Raw genomic sequence first — 20,495 nt, 5'->3', positions numbered from 1 at the left:
ACTATATATGCAATGAAATTATACAGTATGTATAACTATGGATGAATGTATTCCAGTGTTTTGGTGTTATCTTGAGAGGGCTGCAATAAACAAAATCAAATGTGCAAGCATTATAGTTTCTCCAGCCCAGGCTTAACCAGAGTGAAACAAATTTTGGGAAGAAAGTTTTGTTCCATAATTAAGAAGGGACATGTGTAACCAAGTGTCTTAACCTATCTGCACATTTAATTAAAGTGCAAATTATTTCTTCCTACATATACTTCTCAGAAGCCCACCAACTCCAGTGCCTTAAGCTCAACCACATTGAGTTAAAATATTGAAACAACATTTAGCAAATTAAATAGAATTCACACTTCACAGCACTAAAGAAAAGAATGGTACCTTTCTGGAAAAAAAATTAGTGATACAAATCTAAAGAAAGTAACAGCAATTTATGCTATGACATGAGTCATTTGCATAAAACTTGTATTTTTCACTTTCATACAAGAATAAATTTTAAAATTCAAAAGTAGAAAAAAATAGCAAACTCTGTAAACCTTTGCATTTTCTTTATGCAAACCATTTTTTGTGTGTTGAGCCCATGTTAGTATAGCAAAATTAGTTAAGCAAGAGGTTTGACTGAAAGGGCATTTCAATGACTACATTAACTTAGAAGCAATATAGGATCTTCTAGCTCATAGAAAGGAATTGAACTAGACTGGCTTTCTCCAGAGTCTGAGTCGTAAGGAGCATCTGGTAGCTCCATAAAACCATAAGCTAGCTGTTCATCTTCTGTATCTGATCGAACATAGCAGGAAGTGTTGGAATACTCCTCATCCTCTATACTGTTGAAATCCTGTGGGATATACAACATTCCTGGGTAGTTCCTGCTAACCAAGTCACTTGTTGTTTGCAGGGAAGTTTTCCTAAATGCCATCAGGTGCATGTGAGAAAACTTGGAATACTTGAAGCGTTTAAAACCCAAGGACTCTATGGCAATTTTCCAGCTTTTCATCATCATAGCCCGGCGATTCTGATGAGATGAATCGGGAGTTATTACAAGCAATAAGCCATTTAGTACGAGAAGTTCATGTGCCTTCTTGCAGCATATCCATCGTTGGTAGGGTGATGGAAAGTAAGAAAGGAGCAGCGAGAAAACAACAACATGAAACAGTTCTCCAGGTAGAGAATCAATGGGATTTTTCAGTTGCTTAAGAAAGGCATCTATAGCATCTTGTGCCAGTTGGAGAGGTTGCTGGATTTGAAGATTTAAGAAGTCACATTTGTACACGCTCTGGTGGAATAAGAAAAACAGAAAACCAAACAAACATCAAGGTTAGTTTAAAGAGCAAATACAATCCACATCCACAGAAAAATCAATGACAACTTCTCCATTCCCTTGAGGAAGCATCAAGCCTGCTGAACGTTCCTCTTGCTATGAAATCAAACAATCTAAAATAACAGTTAAACACATCTTGCTAGCTTTTACAGTTGCAAAGAAAAATTTTAGATGTGCAGTAGTCTACTGGAAATTTGATAGCCGATTACTGTTAATTTAAAAAACAAACAAACAAACCCCAACAAATTTAGCGTAAATAGAACAAAGTATCAAATCAACTCTCTCACAAGCGATTTAAGAACTCAGATAAGCCTACATTGCTTTTGTTTCTCCAGATGCTGGAAGCCTTTCGTAGGTTTTTATAAACCTGAAATTAGTAATTAGAAACTAAATTTGATACCTCAGTATTTCCACCAGTTCTTCAAAAAGAATCCAAGAAACTTAGTACTTTGGTCACTTGAAAAAAAAGTATCATTCTTTACTGGTACAGAACAAAGCAGCTACGGCAAGACAATATACATTAGAAAGTTACAGTACACTAACTGCTTTGCAGCAGTGATGCAGGTCCATGTTTTAACCTTGCTGTAAATGCAAAGTGTAGCAGTACACATTTGGGCAGTTATCAAAGTAAGGCAACGGCTACAAATTCATCTGTTGATCATTCGTGCGCTCAAGCTGTCAAAGACAGGCAATGGCACCACAAAGCAACATAAAGAAGAACAAGTTCTTAACATCCTTAATCACAGAGCATTCAAAAAATAAGAATAATAGTATGCTATTTGCTACATTTAAGTTCTGACACTTTACATTCATCAAAACCTGGGACTGACTTCTTTCATAAAGAAGGTATTAAGATACAGGTTTTGACATGATAGCAACAAAAATTGCTATTAATGCCTAGAGAATGTGCAGTGAATGACACTCTAAACAGGTAAGTGAACATGAAAGCAGACACAAAACATTGTGGAGCCCATCTGAAAGCTGGAGTTAGATCTGCTGCATTTTCATACCACAAAAATATTTATAGCATGTTTTATGAAGTAATACTCAAAAAAGATCACTAGAACACTATTGTAAAGGTATTCATAAAGCAACTGATACACAAAATTGTTTCTAAGTAGAAGAGAAGGTTATTTCTGTTTATATAAAGTCACATTCTCTTCTGAGACTATGCAGTGAATTAGAAAAAGTTATCAACATTAAAAAAAAAGATCTGTGATTTATTTTTCAGTAGCTTTAATCTTGGCCTCCAATATGCAAAAATCAAGAAAGAGACTTGCATTATGTGGCTATAATCAAGAAATTTTAATTGCAACCACTATATCTGCAGGGCTATATTCTGCTTCCTTGTAATACTTAGAACAGGAAATTAACAGTAGTAATTTCATGATATCCTCTACTAAGTTTTAAAAGAAAGAAATTATTTGAAGAATAACTGTTCAGAGTAACATGCTAATTTTACTTAGATGCAAAGCTTAAAAAGTTAGAGGTTATACATATACAGTTGAAAAAAACAATTTAGACTGCAAGTCTTTCTAAACCATGGAAAAATACTCATAAAACAGTTATGTAGAAATAATGTTAAAGACAATTTTGGGACTAAAGTATGTTTTGAGTAGAATCTGAACTCTGCAGGCAGTTTTAGGACAAAAATGCTGCTAAACTGGAAATTGCTACTAAACTTTAGATACACAAGTCTTGAACTGATGTTAAAGTCCTCCTAGACACAGAAAGAGCAGTTGTATTTCAGTGCATCCACTGACATTTAAGAATACAATCCTACTTGTATATTCTAATTTTTAATTCCAGTACCCTTCCTGCCTCTTTTGTCTCAGACTATATTTACTCCAATACAACATCTGCTGCATATTCAGCATGTTTTGCAGCAGTATGAAATTGTATTTGGATTTTCCCAAAGTGGAGATTCTCCCTGCATTACAAGTTTGCCATCTTTCTGTCATTTTTTTTTTTTTTTTTAATGTAGACAAATTAAACTTCTCTATGAAAATAACCACTGCTAATTGTACTCTGGAATATCTGTGTTACAAGCAGAATGTTTGAAGGAATAGCCAGCAAAAAACCTGGGTCAAGAAGAAACCTGTTCTGTTTACCCCAGTCTCAGTTTCCCTCCTTGCTCATTTCTAACACTGCACATTTCCCTTAGTATACCTTACACCAAAGACACTGAAAATGAGTGAATAATGCCTACAGAATACTAATCTTGGTGCAGTTCCCCTCCCCTTCAAAACACAAAACCTTTTAATGGAAATAAATTTCCATTTTCTTATGTCTACAGTTTACATTCTCTCTATATGAAACAGAGATTCTAAACATTTTGAAGACATTAATTCTTTTATTATATAACTAACATTTCAGTTCCTTTCCTAGTTTTATCACAATTACATCCCTCTTATTCCTCAAATCAGCCAAAGTATTTTACTCAACTACTTAGGCTATATCCAAAGCATTTCCATATGCAGAAAGTGGATTAATCTATTTTTATTAAAGAAGGAATTATTTAACCCTCTATTCAACTTTATTCAAGAAACTGACTTCCTAAGAAGCCTCTATGCTTCAATGTGTTTCAAAAAGCATTTGGGATCTTACCTAAAAGATCTGCTAAATCAGAATATTTTACCAGTTCTTCTATTTTCAGCTTCTACCACTGAGTCGTCAGATCAATTTTTCAGGTCAGAAGATGATATTAACTACCATAAGAACACTCTGGCTGTTATTCTGAAACCTTAAGTCAGCCCAGGCAACTGCTGGCCTAAAGATAAATTTATTCAGGAGGTTATGGTGCTGATGCTGCTCAAAGTAGAGTCAACTTGAATACATCAGGGCTTATTAATTCTGTTTTGGAGACAGGCCTAAGCTTATTCTAGCAGATGTGTTTGAGTGCACAAACTCTACTCCATGTCACTCCAAGAACGCTTGCTAGCTAGGTTTCAAGGTGCCCTGAACGCATCAAAGTCTCCAAAAGAATGGAAGTAAGAGAAGCTGGTGAGCCTGAGACAGGCCTTACAGTAACTACATTGGTCTGTACAGTAGCACTCCAGGGACTTCCCTATCATCAAGCTATGGTACTAACTATTGTCACATGACAAGAAATCAATTATCTTATCGTTCCCTTGTACTGGGAGAGAGCCTGAAGAACTGGTTAGTACACAGAAATTGCAGCTACCTGACTACTCCCTCTCCTGGTGTCTGGCATGGATTACTCACATTCCTCCATTACATCTGCAGAAGTAACCTGTCTGGGACTCATCCAGTAGTGGTTTTGGTCACTGTACATTTAAACTGATTTTCATGAGAACAAAATTAATTTTCTTATGAAAGCAGCATGATAGATTAGGTAGCAAAATATTAACTAGGCATACCCCAAAATTAATGGTTAGATTCAGCTCATATAAGTTCAGGTGCCTAGGCTGCCATTATAGTCACTGGAAAGCGAGTCAATACAGCCCACGAGGTCAGAACACAGCTCACCTGCCGTGAAGCAGCAGACGTTTAGGTTTTACTGATTATTTTTAATAGATCTCCACTGACTGTAATTGGAACTTGGAACCCCAGATGTAGACACCCATGATCTATGTATCTTAGCTGGAAATTTACTTGCCATGTATTACCATTTTAGATGCCACAGGCTGCCACTTCAGTGGCATGTGTCTCCTTTACATCCTGTGTCATGCCCAATGGCCCTATGCAGAAGTCCTACAGCCTCTTAAGTGGTAGAAGGCAATCACGATGCCTATTCTTCAAATTAGGCAAGGTGGAGTCCACTCAAAGTTTCTTTGTGTTTTAGATGACACTAAAAGGCAATTTATCAGACTCAGATTTTTTTTTCAAGAATATCTTTCATTATCTCTAAGCATATACGCAAAAATATAAATTAGGCATTAGTGGACTAAACCTGGTAACCACAACAAAATACCATGCATTTAGCATGTAAACCACACTGCAGCAAATAAGAGAACATTACTTTCAAGTTAAGTGTATTATTGTACTCATACACTTCTCACCTCTCCACTTCTAAAGAGAGTTACCTTAGGCCACTGATTTTAATAGAGCCTGATTTTAAACTGTAAGTGGTCAAGATGGGTATGGTCAAAGTTTTTTCTGTTTTCTGTCAGAAATGTATTCCTTTCTGTATCTTTTCATTTTCATTCCACTTTGTCATTTTGCTTGGTTGATAAATGCTATTAGGACTGACGAAAGAGCAAAAGACAGAAAGAACACATGATTGCAGCAGAATTAATGCATTTGAAAACTTTATCACCTAGAGAAAATGAAGCAATATACCCCAAAACTGCTGATAAATTTGGCCTCACAATTGCGGAAGTTCAATAATATTTCTAGCAATAAACAGAAAAGCCCCCTTACAATGCACTTGTGGTTACTAAAACTCACCAGAAAAACTCACCAATTACAGTCACTGATCATTTCCTTCTGTCAGCAAATGCAGCTTCTGAGAAGTTCATGCCTAAGCATAAGCCTACTCAATTTTTATTTATGCCTTTCAGGATTCAAGGACTCACCTAAAATGCCATTAAAGGTGGCTACTAAAATTTTCCAATGTTAAGATTCACAACTGCATTATAAATCATAATTCTTGAAAAAAAAATCAAATTTTTAAACCAAAACACAACTACAGTTTAGAGCCTGTTCATGGGAAAGGATGTAGTAGGAGGGCCACAGTTCCTATTAAAGTACAGATATTTAGGATGCATACTTAAGTATTAAACTTTTTTTTACAGTCATTTTGAAGCATTCTAAAATATCTGAGAATCAAATTTATATTAAATTTAGCAAACATTACATACCTCAACAGCTGGAACAATATCTATGCCAACCGTCAAAAATTCTTCAAACTTCAGAAATGGATTAAAGCAGCTACCAACATCAAGTAATCTGATCTTCCCCAAGGAGTGGAGCAATCTAAGAAGCAGCAAGAATTCAGTTTTATCAAACATCATTTTTGAAGTTATATTCTGAGTAACAATTTCAGATAACTAACGCAAAAAATTTCTCAAAAAACACAACAGTAGTGACTAACAGAAGTGAATGCCTTACTTGAATTGCTGAGATACCTAACGAACCAAGCTCCATCAGTAAAGCAAATGGTCCTCAAGCAGAAGAGTTATGTTCAGAGCAGCTGTAATACTATTAACTTGTGTACTTGTTGTAAGAAACTAAAATGGCAACTTGTGTGTCCACTAGACAGGCTTTCTCTATTACTTTGTGTTTCCCACTTATCTTTTTGTCATATTTATTGGTGTTGAAGTCACACAAGTCACCAGAGTTAAAAATTCAGTTTAAACAGAGAAGCTGGCAACACTCAATGACCTACCTACTTGTCAGTCCCATTTTAAAGAGCATCTGAAGTGCCATAATTGGTTTAATAAAGACAAGAGAACACATAATGGTATTCCAAGGTGAGCAAAAAAAAAAAATCTAAAAATGAAAGCATTTAGTTATTCCCTGCAAAAATTTTAAAACATTTTATTTGCTTTATGTAAGCGAATATTTTTTTTAAATGGATGACTGCTGGAGGTTCACTCCAATTCTATTTTCAATGGATGCTGTGAAAGAGTTTATCAGTCCACGCAGAGCCACAAACTTAAAAACCGGCTGCTCGAGTTGTAGGTAAGTTATTCTAAACATCTAAATGAAATGAAGTATTCCCTCAAAACTACTTGGGAAAAAAAAAGTCTATTTCATGCAAGGCAATCAGCTTCTTATGAGAAATAGTCAAAAATAGCCATCTGGTTTAAGAAAGAGTCCTAATCAGAGTACTTCTGAAGTGCTCAAAAGCAACGATTTATCTCATAGGAATTCTGGAGAACATTTTAGTAAGCCAAAAATCTGTCTCCTTATCTGCCACTGCATGATGACCCTACTATTCAAGGTGAAATTATAGGTAGGAAGGCCAATGGCTGTAATGCTAAATACTTAACTATGCTACCAAACAACAAAAGGTGAATGATTAAAAAAAGGGGGAGGAGGGGATTAACTTGAGAAATCATGACTTACTGCTTAGAGTGATAGAAAGAGGTTGACAGACTGTTGAGGACACTTTAAAACTTTAGTTCCAGAATGCTGCAGAAATGCATATACCCTCCCAAAACATCACAGAAAATGAAAAAACCCAACCCTCACACTGGCCAATCATCTGCTCAACCAGATTTCCAAAACTTCCTGGAGTAAAAAAAAAAACCTAAATGGAGGAGTGGGAGATCAGAAAGAAGACAGGCCGAAGAAACGAAGACAGGACATTCTTTTACTGTCTGGTGGAAGCTCCCATTATAGCACAGCAGAAGATATGCTAGAGGCTGGCAGATGAGATTTGCATTTTCTTGGGAAGCTCTGACATCATCTGTGACGCAACTGCAAAACCAATCTGAAATGCCTTTATGAAGCTAAAGACTTCATTGCTCTCTTCTTTAAGTTAAATATATAGTTTTAAAAAGAGATGCCTGGCAACTTCTGAGGATAGTGACTGCAGCCTTGCCTCTGAAAGCATCCTTGTCGTCCAAAGGATAGTCTCCTAGACCGATGCCTAGAGGAACATTTGTGGTCTTCAAGTTTGCAACCATAAGCATTTTCTTCATGACTAAACCAGTTACCAGTATATATAACGTAGTATCAGATAAGATCAATGCACCTGTACATAAGTACTGGCAGTCAGTTATCTTGTCCACATTTAAAGGTTTTGCCTTGTCCTGGCACTTATTTTGCCTAACCTGATAAGCTGTCCCTCTTAAATGAATTAGAACTTGAATGCTGCACTCAGTTATCACTAATATCAAGGACTCAGCTGTTGAATACATCCTACAATCAAAGACATTGTTCTTTAGTTTTTTAATTTCCTCGCATTCTGAATTTGGAGGCCCCTGCTGTTTATTCTTTCTTTGCAATTGCAACAAACCAGTAAATGCTGGAGTTAAACAATTCTGTTCAAGTCCACTAGTACAGACTTTACATCCACCTATTCTTTAAATGCCAATTTGATGAGTGCATCCACATATCAAAAATATAAAAAAGATACACAGCACCACTAGCACCCAACAGTTTGAGCTCGTTCTATTAGACCATTTATGGGGATGCATCTAAAAATTTCCATCATGACTTGTAAGATCTTAGAACACCCAAAATCCATTAATAGAGGCAAAAAAATGTGAACTCGTAGCTTTCACAGGGAATTCACAGGGAGGAGAATGATAAATCTCCAGCAAGCAAATGTTGCTTTTTGCTTCAAGTTTCTGTAGCCAATTCCAACTGGCATCTCCAAAATATCGCTTGTCATCTTTCTGGGAAAGATTCAGCCCTAGAGAGACAGATAACTGCAAAAACTTTCAGAAACAGATCTGCAGGGCCAATGGAGTCCAACAAAGCCGTGGTTGTGCTTATAGCAACAACAAAGCAGTAAGAAATACTGCAGGAAAAAAATATCTTTAAGCAGTAATAGAGAGATCTGGGCTCTCTGTGCTCCTCCTAAACTCCCAGTGATCTACCACAGAGAGGATGCTGGAGAAGCAAGAGGAAATTTCTTGTTGCATTTGGCAGAATAATAATGCCAAGTTTAAGGATTTTGCTTCTACATGGAATAGAAGATATCCAGGGGATACTTACGTCAAAATACCAGCATCACCAAGGCAAATAGTGCAATAATTATCTTTAAGTTAAAACCGCGCACATTACCAGGCTGTCCTGTAAGTCAGTCAGTACTGACACTATTTCAGAATGAAGATGATCACAACATAATCTGTACAACAGGAATTTAAATACTGCAGAGTGACCATTCAGATCCTAGTGGCCATAAATCACAAACATGGGCTGAAGTCAAGTAGTGTCTTTTTCCACGCAAGGCTAGTATGAGGTTTCTCAGACCAGCACATCTGTTTTGTCTAGCAAATGGAGACACTAATGGCAGATTCTCTCTCATTCAAACACAAACACATGTGTCTGGTAACAGCAATAGAAGACACGTGGGACCACAGGAAACGCAAGAGGGAACGTGACTGTAGTGCAGAGAAAACTGCCTCTAGAGATCTTAACATTTTCCATTTAAAGTGTTGAGTGAAATACTTGTACAGATTAAAATTAAGCAGCACAACCCAGAACCCTCTAATCTCCAGGAGAGCCCATTTCACCTATGGCAGAGTGGAAAAAAAAAAAAAAAAAAAAAAAAAATCACTGTGATGTGATATTCTGTCTTCCTCTCTTACAAAGCCTGCATTCTTGGCTGCAGCGTTATTTTTGACTGGGTGAAGGGGCACACTTCTAGAAAGCTACAACTCTGGATTCCTAGCTGACCAGATGCCAGAAACTCTCTTCTGCACTAATGGACAACAGATCTAAGGGATCTGATACAGGGCAAATTCACTCTGATAGGTGTGTCACATCCAAGGAACCTTGTAGTCTAAGTTCAATGCAAATGTACTTTGAAACCTTAAAAGTAGCAGAGATTCAGATGCTCACTTGTGTCTTGACTTCCTGTTGCTTGTCAGGTTTTGCTGCCTCTCAGAACACAGGTGCAATGAGTCGCTTAGTAGCAATTCTCAGGCTCCCAGTTATCAGTTAGGTGCTTGAAATAATTTTGAAGGTCTTCAGAAGCACTTAGATTCGGTCACTGAACATATACAGAGAACACAGACCATCGATTCAAATGGTCTGAAGACCACTGGTTCAGATACCTACTTTTTCAGCACTGTAACTCTTAAATCAGATTCCTCATTAAAGGATATAACTTATCTAGGTGACAACCACTGATCCAGTGAGCCAATGACCTTGTTAGAAGCGTAGTCTTGCTGAATTAATTGATAATCACCCTTCAACCTCCTGTTTCCTAATGATTTTCAGTCAAGGCAACATTAAAAGCAAGGGAAGTACTTTGCTACTGTAGGTAATCTCCAAGCACATCTTGGATCCACAGTTCTCCAATGCATTAATGTACAGGTAGAAAAACAAAATGTGAATAGTTAAAGATCAGGAACTGGTAAAGAAGTATACATAGCCTGGGAAATGAGTGCATTTTAAATATATCCCACACTTGTTTATTTCAAGAACTTTATTAAATGGACTGCAGTTCTTGATTATTAGCCCCCTTAAAAATGCACCTATTATTCAACTATGTGCTGTACAGGTAAGTGACATTTTCTCTTCGAAGTAAATAGAAATAGAGCAGTTAAAGTGACTTTCCTTATGGTCATGCAGTTCTGAAATTAATCACTTCAAGTGCTGATCTCCTAGTTTACAGTTTTAAATTATTATTTGTCAAGGATGGGAGGGGAAAAAAATTCTGAAGCCTTATGCTGCTGTCAGAAGAGCTATACATCTGGGTCTGAGTGGCAACACTGGTATGCCTCAAATCTTCCGTAACATCCACACATAAAGATATCCAATGGGAAGGTCTAGCTTGCTGAGATACATATGAAAGAAGGAATGATAGGTTGTACCATAAGAGACAGTCAAATGAGCACCTGAGAAGAATCCATACCAAAAAAGTTGTGATTTTTATCATTAAGCATAAAAAGCAGAACTGCTTAATTTGATGGAAAAAGAAGAGAAACAATACTCGAAAAGAGAACAAAGAGGGGACTAATTTATTGAAGGGAGGAGCTGTTAAACAGTAGATAACAGCCACTTTAATCTTGCAAGACTGAGCCACTTTGATGTCCAGCTTCACAACACGGGCAGTTATAATGTTAGAGACATAAGAACTCATTCTGGGATGGAAGGAAGTACTGTGGACAATACAACACTTTTCATATAGATCAAAGTAAAAAAGGACTGTTCACATTAGTTATTTCTGTGAGACTCACCAATTTTAATCTGGCAGAGAGGTGGGCAACATGAGCAACTGGAAATGGGTTCATCAAAATAGCTGACTGACTTTCTGAGTTGCGCTAAACTTTGCACTTCTGGTTCCTATGATGTTTCCTACCATCACCTTTAAGAGCTGGCTGAGTGCTTCCTACTTCTCTCCACATCTCCCAGCATCTTTTTTACTACCAGTGGAACTTTTTATTCCTGAACTAGCTTTGCTCCTTACCAAGCAAAGTACAGTCTCTCTATGATGGCATGCCAATAAAGGTAAGCTCAGAAAGAGCTCCTACATAAGCAACCTGTTTTTAATACTACTCAAGAGAGGATTATATATGGGAGGAACAAAATTATTGTCTTTACACTTACTAGAGTAAAACAAAAAGTCACAGGCTTAGCCATACCTATAGACAACCCCACAACTCTTACTTGTAGCGTTACATGACCAGAATGGAGTGACAGTATTTGAACAAATATGTGCGCGCGCGTGTGTGTAGGTTCTCCCACACCTCTTGTACCAAGACCTCACCAAGATTCAGACTTCACTAATTGATCAGTGTAGACATGGTAGAAAAGCATTTCAGGAGGAAAGTATGCTTTGTGTAATATGCAATCCATTTTCATTCTGATAAACTGTAATTTCTTTTACAATGCATAGAGGAAGAAATTGAAATTTGATTTCTCTGAGTAGTAACTTAGAACAGCTATGCCTTGTTGCTTTAAGGTCTGTACAGCTACTAAAAACCTTACTATCATTTGTTGCTTACTCAGGTAAATATTATGAATCTTGCCTTTGCCTGGTATGCCTTTATGGATGTATGTATTTTTAAAGTTTTGAGAGTGAAGATAAAAAAAAATCACCATCACTCACCATATTAACAAATACTTTTTAAATTATTTAATAAAAACTTCCCTATTAACTACTGTCTATACTCACTAGTCAGAATAAAAGGTAAGGCTACAGACTACTAGTAGCAAGAAGAAACTCATGTGAATTAGCTCTGCAACAGCCACTATAAACAGTACGAAGTATGAAGACAGAGCACATGCAAAGACAGAGCTAATGCTTTACCATGACAAGGCCTCCCACTGGAAGACAAATCAGTTTTAAGTAGTGTATGATCATCAAACCTATTGATTTAAATAAACAAGTACCAACAAACTGCTATTTATAGTAATGCTAAAATTATGTGTTAGCAAATGCCAGCATTATTGAGATGTTATAAGGTATTAGTAACTCATCAGCCGTTTGTGCGAAAGTGCCTGGCAGTTCTCATTAAGAACAGGTATTCATTTTGAGGCTGCCTTCGCAAAATGAGCACTAAAAAGAGGAGTCTGGGGGAAGTCAGCTTGTGAGAAGCCACTACTTTCATTTTGGAAGCATCTGTTTTGTCTTGTCATAATAGGACAACAACAGGGAAAATGTTTTTGGTTTGCATGTAACTATTCAACTACATAGGTATTTGGAATCTTTATGCCCTTTGCAAGTTACTTTACAAACATGAGAAGCCACAAAAGACCCATCTGCTAATAACATTAGTAACATGCTTGTTCCTTTCCTAACTAATACTGTATCTAACTTAAGTGCTGATCACACAAGACATGCTACAATATTGAGAAAAATCTCTTCACAGAACAGAAAAAACACAATTGCAGACAGTTGTAAGAACTGGTCTATAAAGAATATGAAGCAAGTTGTAAGTGTAACATTTAACGATAATATGCTTATGCATTCATTATTCCATTATACTTGCAAAATATTACATTCTTTCCATCACACATGGAATAGCCACAAACATGACCCATGTTATTTAGGAAAAAACGGAGGGTGGGACTGTAACTGAAATAATAAAGCTACTCCTGAATGCCAAAAATAACATTCTTACTCAAGTGAAGGTCAAAAACAAAATTAAAACTGTTGTTAGGAAAATACCTCAAGGATACTACAACTTCTGCAGAGCCAGTCATCAGAAAGCTAGCACATTTAAAATTAAGGGTTATAATTCAAAATTGCTTTTGAAGTGTATAATTGGAATCAAGAGTTTCTCTGCAATTATTTATGAAGAGAAAGTTTTAAGTACTCTGATATTTACATTTGGCACTTAGTACTTACATAAGCAATTGACTTTTCAACAGTGCTGAACAGCCATTAGATTCTAACTTAATTAACGTCTCCCTTATTTCACCTCAAGGTTTAATATAAATTACATTGTACACCAATGACATACAAAAGTGAAATTGCTCTAACACTTAAGTGCAGATGACCAAGTTGTCATTCTCAAGCAACTTTTTTATGGCATCCACCAAAATATACAACATAAATATTTCTTGAAACATGTATATATTCACATGAAAATGCCCTTTCTTAACTATTAAAAATACATCAGACTGATCTAATACATTATGGAGAAAAAATGTCCAGGTAAACCTTATCACACAAACAGGGGCAAAAAAAAAAGTCTGGAAAACAAGTAAAACTTACTCTTCTGTTATAGCTTCATGATTCGTCAAGCCAAAGTTTGGCAAGGGATCTTCAATCTTGGGAGCCTGGGGAACATTTAAAGCTGGAGTGGTCTTAGAAGCAAGAAGTGCTCTTTTTTCATCTTTCTCAAGTGCTTTTCTTTTCCCACCATTCTGAAAATATTCTCGGCATACACTGAAAAGACAAAAAGAAAATATTCCCCAGAAAAACAGAATGCTATTTTTAGTCATTACTATAGATAAGACACAAGACAGAGGTTTAAAAGAGACAAGTGCTGTCAGCTTTTAAACAAATCTGGGTTTTACTGCAACTTTGGTAAATCAGCTTTAGGAAAGATGCAATACACCCAAAGACACACTTGAGGTGGAGTGGTGTTTTATTTCAAAAAATTAGGCCATAAGTCACAGTCAAGTAAACAGATTCAAAATAGTTTTATCTGGATAGACTTTCAGAGCAAGACAGCAGAAGTCTTGTCAGAACATCACCAGAGGGTAAACTTCAGCTGTCACCTAAGCACCGCAGTTCTCCACTAAGGTGCAAAGTTACTAACTAGCTCCCCATAAATGCAGGGGCTTCTGAAACATCTGTGTCTTGCAAGGCACGTAATGTGGGGGAAAAGAAGCATAGTCCAGGCTTATGGGCTTACATACACCACGTTTTAATTTTAATTGAGTTTGCCTGGGGTGCTTTTCGGTTTTAAGTAACAGATATCTGCAGTAGCTGTACTATTGTGGAAGGCTTTTTCCCCCATACTTAATTATTTTGCTAATAGGAACCAGAACAAAATAATCTGGTCATACTTGAAGAGAAATGTTAAGCAGTTTAAAGGAATGAATATCATCAAAAAAGTTAAATTGCACCTGCATACTTCAACCAGTAGTCAGTATCAGTGTATGAGAAGCAAACATTATGATCAAGAATAACTGAATTTTGTCCACAAAATAGAACTAGAATTGGAAACAATTTTTGCTGTGAAATTAAAAAGCCTGACTCACCCTGCACAAAGCAGTATTTTTAATTAGATGTGCCAGCCAAGTATTTGCACGGAAAGTTTTACAGAAATAATACTTGTTCGAATGATGTTTTCATAACAACCCATTTTTATGATGCTTTCTTGAAATTCACTCAATTTTCCTCTAACAAAGCTGCAGACATTTGAAGGAAACATTCCAGAAAACATAAATTCAAGTGTAGTTTAATAACACCTTATCCAAAGCAGGACTAAGATAACATTGTATTTCACATCACAGATTCAGGAAAGGACATGTTGGTATAATGCTGCATTTAAATCACAAATAGAGACAAGGACTTGGAATACAAAGGCCTTATCTAAGTGTTGGTGGTATTATAGGCACCAAATATATTCAGCCTCTCTACCATGTAAGATGTGAAGGGGAAAAAAAAGTTATTGGAGTTTCTTAAAGGGTAACATACACAATCAAACAGCTACAGATAAAAGTCGCTTTACTCCAAGGTGGTAGGAAATGACCACCTTGAGTCAGTAAATGTATAATTACAGTAGCACATTATGTCCAGGTTACTAATTCTTGCCGTGAGAGGGAAAAAATAAGTTATTCTGGACCCACTTCTATGCCAACATACTTATAGGACTCAAGATCAAAACTGACCTTGTTTAAAACTGAAAGCACAAGCAAGTTTTACTTGCTCAAGCAGGCCCTAGGCATTCTTGCACTAAATATAAAAAGTCTAAAATGCAGACAGTACCCTTAGAGCAGAAAACAATTCCTCAGTAACCAAAGCTATTTTCAGACCAAAGAGAAGCTAGGTGGAATAAAGAAATAAAATCCACATCTTAACAGTATGGAGCAAGATCACATGCAGAAGCATGAATAGCAGTCCAGGCTCCAATACTGCCAGATATATAGACTGTGAAACCACACCAACTCCACCCATTAGAGATTGCATGTGCAGAAAGACAACAATTCTAAAATTAACGAAGTTAAAGTAAAGGGAGACAGTCATTTAACTTAGCAGGAAAAAGATTAAAAACATCAGAAAACAAAAGAGAACCCTAGAAAAACACTTGAATTATTGCTGGTATACTAATAAAAGTGTATTTTACACTACATTGGATTATTTGTTTATAAGCATATGATCAATTTAGAATTATTTAGTTCTGTGTGTCATTTAGTCAAAGAAATGAAACTCAGAAAGAAATATCTTTTCCCTCACCGTTTATCAGCTACCTTATTACTTTGTTAGCATCTTGCAGTCTCTTTATTTTTATTCTTTTTTCTCATTACATCTCTTAAAACATCCAGAATCAATGGCAGTTTAAATAGTGCTGCACTGCCATTGACCCTGACATGTAAGTCAGAACACATCGAAAAGTTCACAACCTTGGGAGAATGTATTTTCTCCTCAACTATTGATGTTATCAACCTTCTAACTCACTAGAAGCTGGTATGCAACATACCAGTTTAACACTTAATGAGCTGTTGCACAGAAGAGCCACCTACTTGTAAAGTGTAGTCTAAGTTTCTCTTGTCACTGAGAAGCCATATCTTCCTCATTCTTTGTACTGGTGCAAATCACTATTTTTTCCATACTTGTACCCCTGTCTATCATGTCAACTGAATTCTCATAATTCTATATTCTTCTTAACTGACCTTCCTTGTCTGCACAACAAGACAGTATCAAAGTCAACCATAAGGAGCATCATCTTCTATTCCTGGGTTTTCGCTGGTGGACAGAGGGGCCAGAGCCACAGGAAGGCCCAAGACTGCATAAAATTCTTGACGTTCAGATCTCAGTCTGCATACCTGTACAGTACCACAAGGATGCAAAAAGAAAAAAAAAACCCACCCAAAAAACCAAACCAAACAAATCCACCCATCCAAACAAAAAACACCCAGGCAACACTGCACTTCATAACCACTGAGGGTTATCTCCATTTTATGCCTTTCTGAAGTTACAATGATTCTGGCAGGATTACTACATGCTGCCCTTTTGGCTCCCAAGGCCTCAAGAGGAGCTGTCTATGTACTCCCCTCGTGGAAGCAGACCTCACACTTACCATGGGGTAACAGTAAGCAGATGGGCAGTCACAGCACAGTACCTAACCAGAAGTAAGGCACTCTGTAGTTTACCCCATTGTATCTTGTTGATGTAGCACCATGTTTAACTTCACCACCATTAAAAGCCGTCATCGATCACACTGTGGTTTTGAGTCTGCAGTTATAGAAGACTCTACATTTAACAACTGTCTCAAGTAATGAACAGAGCATCTCTTAATTATCTACAAGAAAAATAAAATTAAGGAATCTATTTTATAATTCTGAGAACTGACATGGCTCCATTTGTAACTCACATTTAAGCATTCAGTCTTTGATGATACAATATTAGCTCTACAATTAACATACTTGTTTGTGAAGAACTGTGCAATGTAAATGCGACCTGAGCTAACACTTGCTACAGTTTACACAAACAGCAAAATAAACATTTCAGGTCTAAACTGTTTAAGTTTGCTGGCAGAGACAGGTGAAGTGTCCAGTTCATGTCTTTGCTTTAAAAAAAAAAAAAAAAAAATCATATAGGGTTTTGAGACATTTTCCTTTTGAGAAATGGAATTAGGTCTATAATCAGATGTTTCCCTGGTGTTGTGTCCACCGCTCCACCCCAAGCCAGCTTCTGGAGTCAATATCCTTCATTACCAGAGGATTCCAAGAACTTAAAAATAACCAGCAGTTATCATATGATCACTGCTCTAATTAGCTTTAGTGTTCAACAGATACGGTTTTGTCAGAACAAAGTAGTACTTAAGAGCAAAAATGAAGACTGTCATACAAACACAAACAATGAACATTAAGTCTTTTTTCTATTTTAAATTATTTCCCACCTCCTGTTTATGCCAATTCCCTCTTAATTCCATCCTCCTGAAAGTGAATCGCTCAACTAACTGCATTTATCATAAAAGCTGCAAAACAGTGTTGAAGGGACTTCAAACATTCATTCAATCTTCCAAAGCCAAACAGGATCAGCTTTCCAGTTCTAGCAGAGACCTGTTATTCTCAAAGATCCTGCAAGAGATTACTTAGCGTTCTCTTCTTTTGACTAGACAGCTCCAGTTTCTAGAAAAAAACCAAGGCTTTTGTGGAAAAAATTAGAAGATTTTTGATCATTTATCTGTCTTTCTTGGAGTTGAGCTGTTTGTTATTTTTCAAATGCAGTGGCCAAGGTGGTATTTTGGCTGAGAGCAATGCTACATAAAGTCAGAGGAGTACTTTACGTATCTTCTGGACAATCTCATTAACACACTCCAGTATGATATTTGCCTTTATTGCAAAAGCATCCCATGACTGTTTCATATTCAGCTTGTGGCCTGCTACAGAATCCAAATGCTTTTCTAAAAGCCTGACACAACCAATTATTCCCTGGCCTGTATTTGTACAGTCAATAATATTTAGTATAGTTAACACCACTGTTAATTTTAATCCTGCTCTCAGAGTGACAATTCTTTTCTGTTTGGTCTCATTTGCAAATTTAAAGAAACAGATTTTATTCTGACAGGTTACTAATGAAAATATCAGTTAGTAATGGATGCAGGGGCAGACACCGAGTCCTTGTCAGTAAATCACATTTTTAAGATAAGCTTCTAACATCTATTCTTTGCAAGTTTTTCCAAACAGTTCTGCTCTCCCCCAACATTTAACTTCATCAAGACCATATTTCTTCAGTTTGGTCATGAAACAGTCAAAAGACTTCTTAAAAAAATGCAGGTCTAAATACTGTTTTGTCATGATAGAAGTGCAGATTTTGGGTTTTGTTATTTAAAAAAAATAGCCAAGTCAACACAAGTCTTAACACTGATGCAAAAGCAACAGAAAGAAGCAAACCTGCTGGTCTAGCTTATTTTGTTCTAACTAGAACCAGAACAGGCTGGCATTCATGGCCGTACAAAGGTTCACCAGCCTACCTATGCCAGCAAAAATTGTTAGGACAATTATTCGGGGTAAACATCATCCTACCCTATTTTGGTTTAAAGTTTAAGTTTTATGTTGTAATATAAATGAAAGAGAAACAGAAGTGTTAATTTCTAAATACTATTTGCTACTCTGTACTCAGTTTTCTAAAGATGTAAAAAGAAAGGAAGGGAAGGACAGTTGAGTGTTGCCCAGGCTTTTTACAATACCACTCGGGATCATTAACCTGCACCTGGAAGGGGATAAAGTTTTGATCCCTCTTCCCCGCCACCCCTCTCCCCAATTAGCAGTTGTACAATGTTGCTCTGAAACAATAAATAGAACTGGTTCTATACAATGCAGCATATGGTCATCAGCACAGTCTATCAGGTACTGCTTTCCATCTTTTATAGTTTCTGAAGTGTGGATATGCACTTGTTTAAATCGACAACTAATGAAGAAGTAAAATAATAAGTTTTATGCCATCTGGTTTAAGAATTAACATCAGAATAAGCATTTTTCCAGCGTCTTCAACTAAATAGCTGGAAAAGCTTTTGAAAGGAGAACACTGCAAGAAAATTGTTATTCTTGATCCCAAGAAGTACACATGGCTTCTCTAGTCATTATTCTGTATTCTCTGATTTACTTTATCAGGTGCTAGTTTCTAAGAGAATACAAGGAAAATGACGGTAAGAAAAAAAGTAGTTGTTTGTTGTTTTTTTTAACTAGTGGAAAAAACCACTTCTCAGTTTCAGATCTCTGAAAAGATCTTCCTTCAAATTAAAACAAAAGAGCTCAGACTATCCTTTCTTCAGCAGGGATACACCAGTGGTTCCAGACTATTTTCAGCATTCCACTCCCAAATTAAACTTCATCTAATACATCAGCTACCTTCCTGCTGTCATGGTGACACAGTTAAAGCATTGAGCAAAAGCTTTCACTGAAGTCTCATGCAAGTCAAGTTCTCTTGCATGCAATTATGCACCAGACGCAAGGAGGAGTAACAACAACGGGACCTGCCATCTGTCTGGCACCTCTTGGCCCTTTCACAACGAACAAAAAACTGCACAACACAAAGTCAGTCTGGTAGGTTCTGGTATCTAGCCATCCAGGCCTCAGTTCAATCCAAGACACAGAGAATTGAAAAGTACCCCTCTTTTTCTACTGATGTAAAACTCCCGACCCCTTGACTTTGCAAACTGAATAGGTACGTGCTTTAATTGAAGCTTTATACTGAGACAGAGCATTTTAGTGCCTCTTACCAGGTGGATTCTCTTCTTAATACGAGTTCATGCTGCAAGGCCCAAACTGGACACTTACTTAAATGTTTACTTTGCAAATCTTGTAGGAACTACAAACAGAAATCAAGTGAGACACAGAGCGAAAACCAAAAACCTTCAATACACAGGCCATCAACTGTTCCTCCTCTGTCCACAAGGAACATTATCCTGTCCTACAGGGTAACAGACAAGCTTGCCAAAAGCTAAGGGAATACTGTTTAGCTGAAATTAAAGTAAGTGCACACAGCTCTGTTGAAAAAAAGTTTCGCATATTAGTTGACAATCAAATTGTAAGAAAATATCAAGCAATGGTCCATGGGAATCTGCCCTGGGTCCAGTACAATTAGTTTTTTCACAGATAACCTGAACAGTGGAACAGTCAGTACTGCCCTTAACTGATCTGCGAACAATGCCAAGCTGGGGAAGGGAGGGAAGATGCTGCAAGAAATCGCAGTATTAGCATTCAATATGATTCGAGAGGGTGTAATTTAGTAAAGAAAAATACAAATATCAGCATTTCCACAGAAGTAATGAATAACACAAATTCAAGAAAACAACTAGCAACTGAGGAAGCCCATAAAAAAGAAGCAGGTAGTTGGGGGGATCACAAGTGAGCATAAATCAATGCCACACCAATTAAAAAAAAAAACCAAACAAGAAAAACCCGC

General features: G+C 36.8%; 1 protein-coding gene across 1 annotated transcript in view; it reads right to left on the bottom strand.

Annotated features, from left to right (window-relative positions):
• Window positions 1–20,495, bottom strand: part of LOC104835825 (chromosome unknown open reading frame, human C7orf60) — a 20,926-nt gene continuing 431 nt past the window's right edge. The window contains exons 2-4 of the mRNA XM_010574020.1: window positions 13,626–13,799; window positions 6,142–6,256; window positions 1–1,273 (exon numbers count right to left, since the gene is read on the bottom strand). Coding sequence (XP_010572322.1) covers window positions 644–1,273; window positions 6,142–6,256; window positions 13,626–13,799 — 919 coding nt within the window. The 3' untranslated portion in view covers window positions 1–643. The remainder of the gene's footprint in view (window positions 1,274–6,141; window positions 6,257–13,625; window positions 13,800–20,495) is intronic.

Source organism: Haliaeetus leucocephalus, unplaced genomic scaffold (assembly GCF_000737465.1).
Source record: "Haliaeetus leucocephalus isolate CR32 unplaced genomic scaffold, Haliaeetus_leucocephalus-4.0 Scaffold406, whole genome shotgun sequence".
Lineage (NCBI taxonomy): Eukaryota > Metazoa > Chordata > Aves > Accipitriformes > Accipitridae > Haliaeetus > Haliaeetus leucocephalus.
The sequence above is the reverse complement of the archived record's forward strand: the minus strand, read 5'-3'. Positions and strand labels throughout refer to the sequence as shown.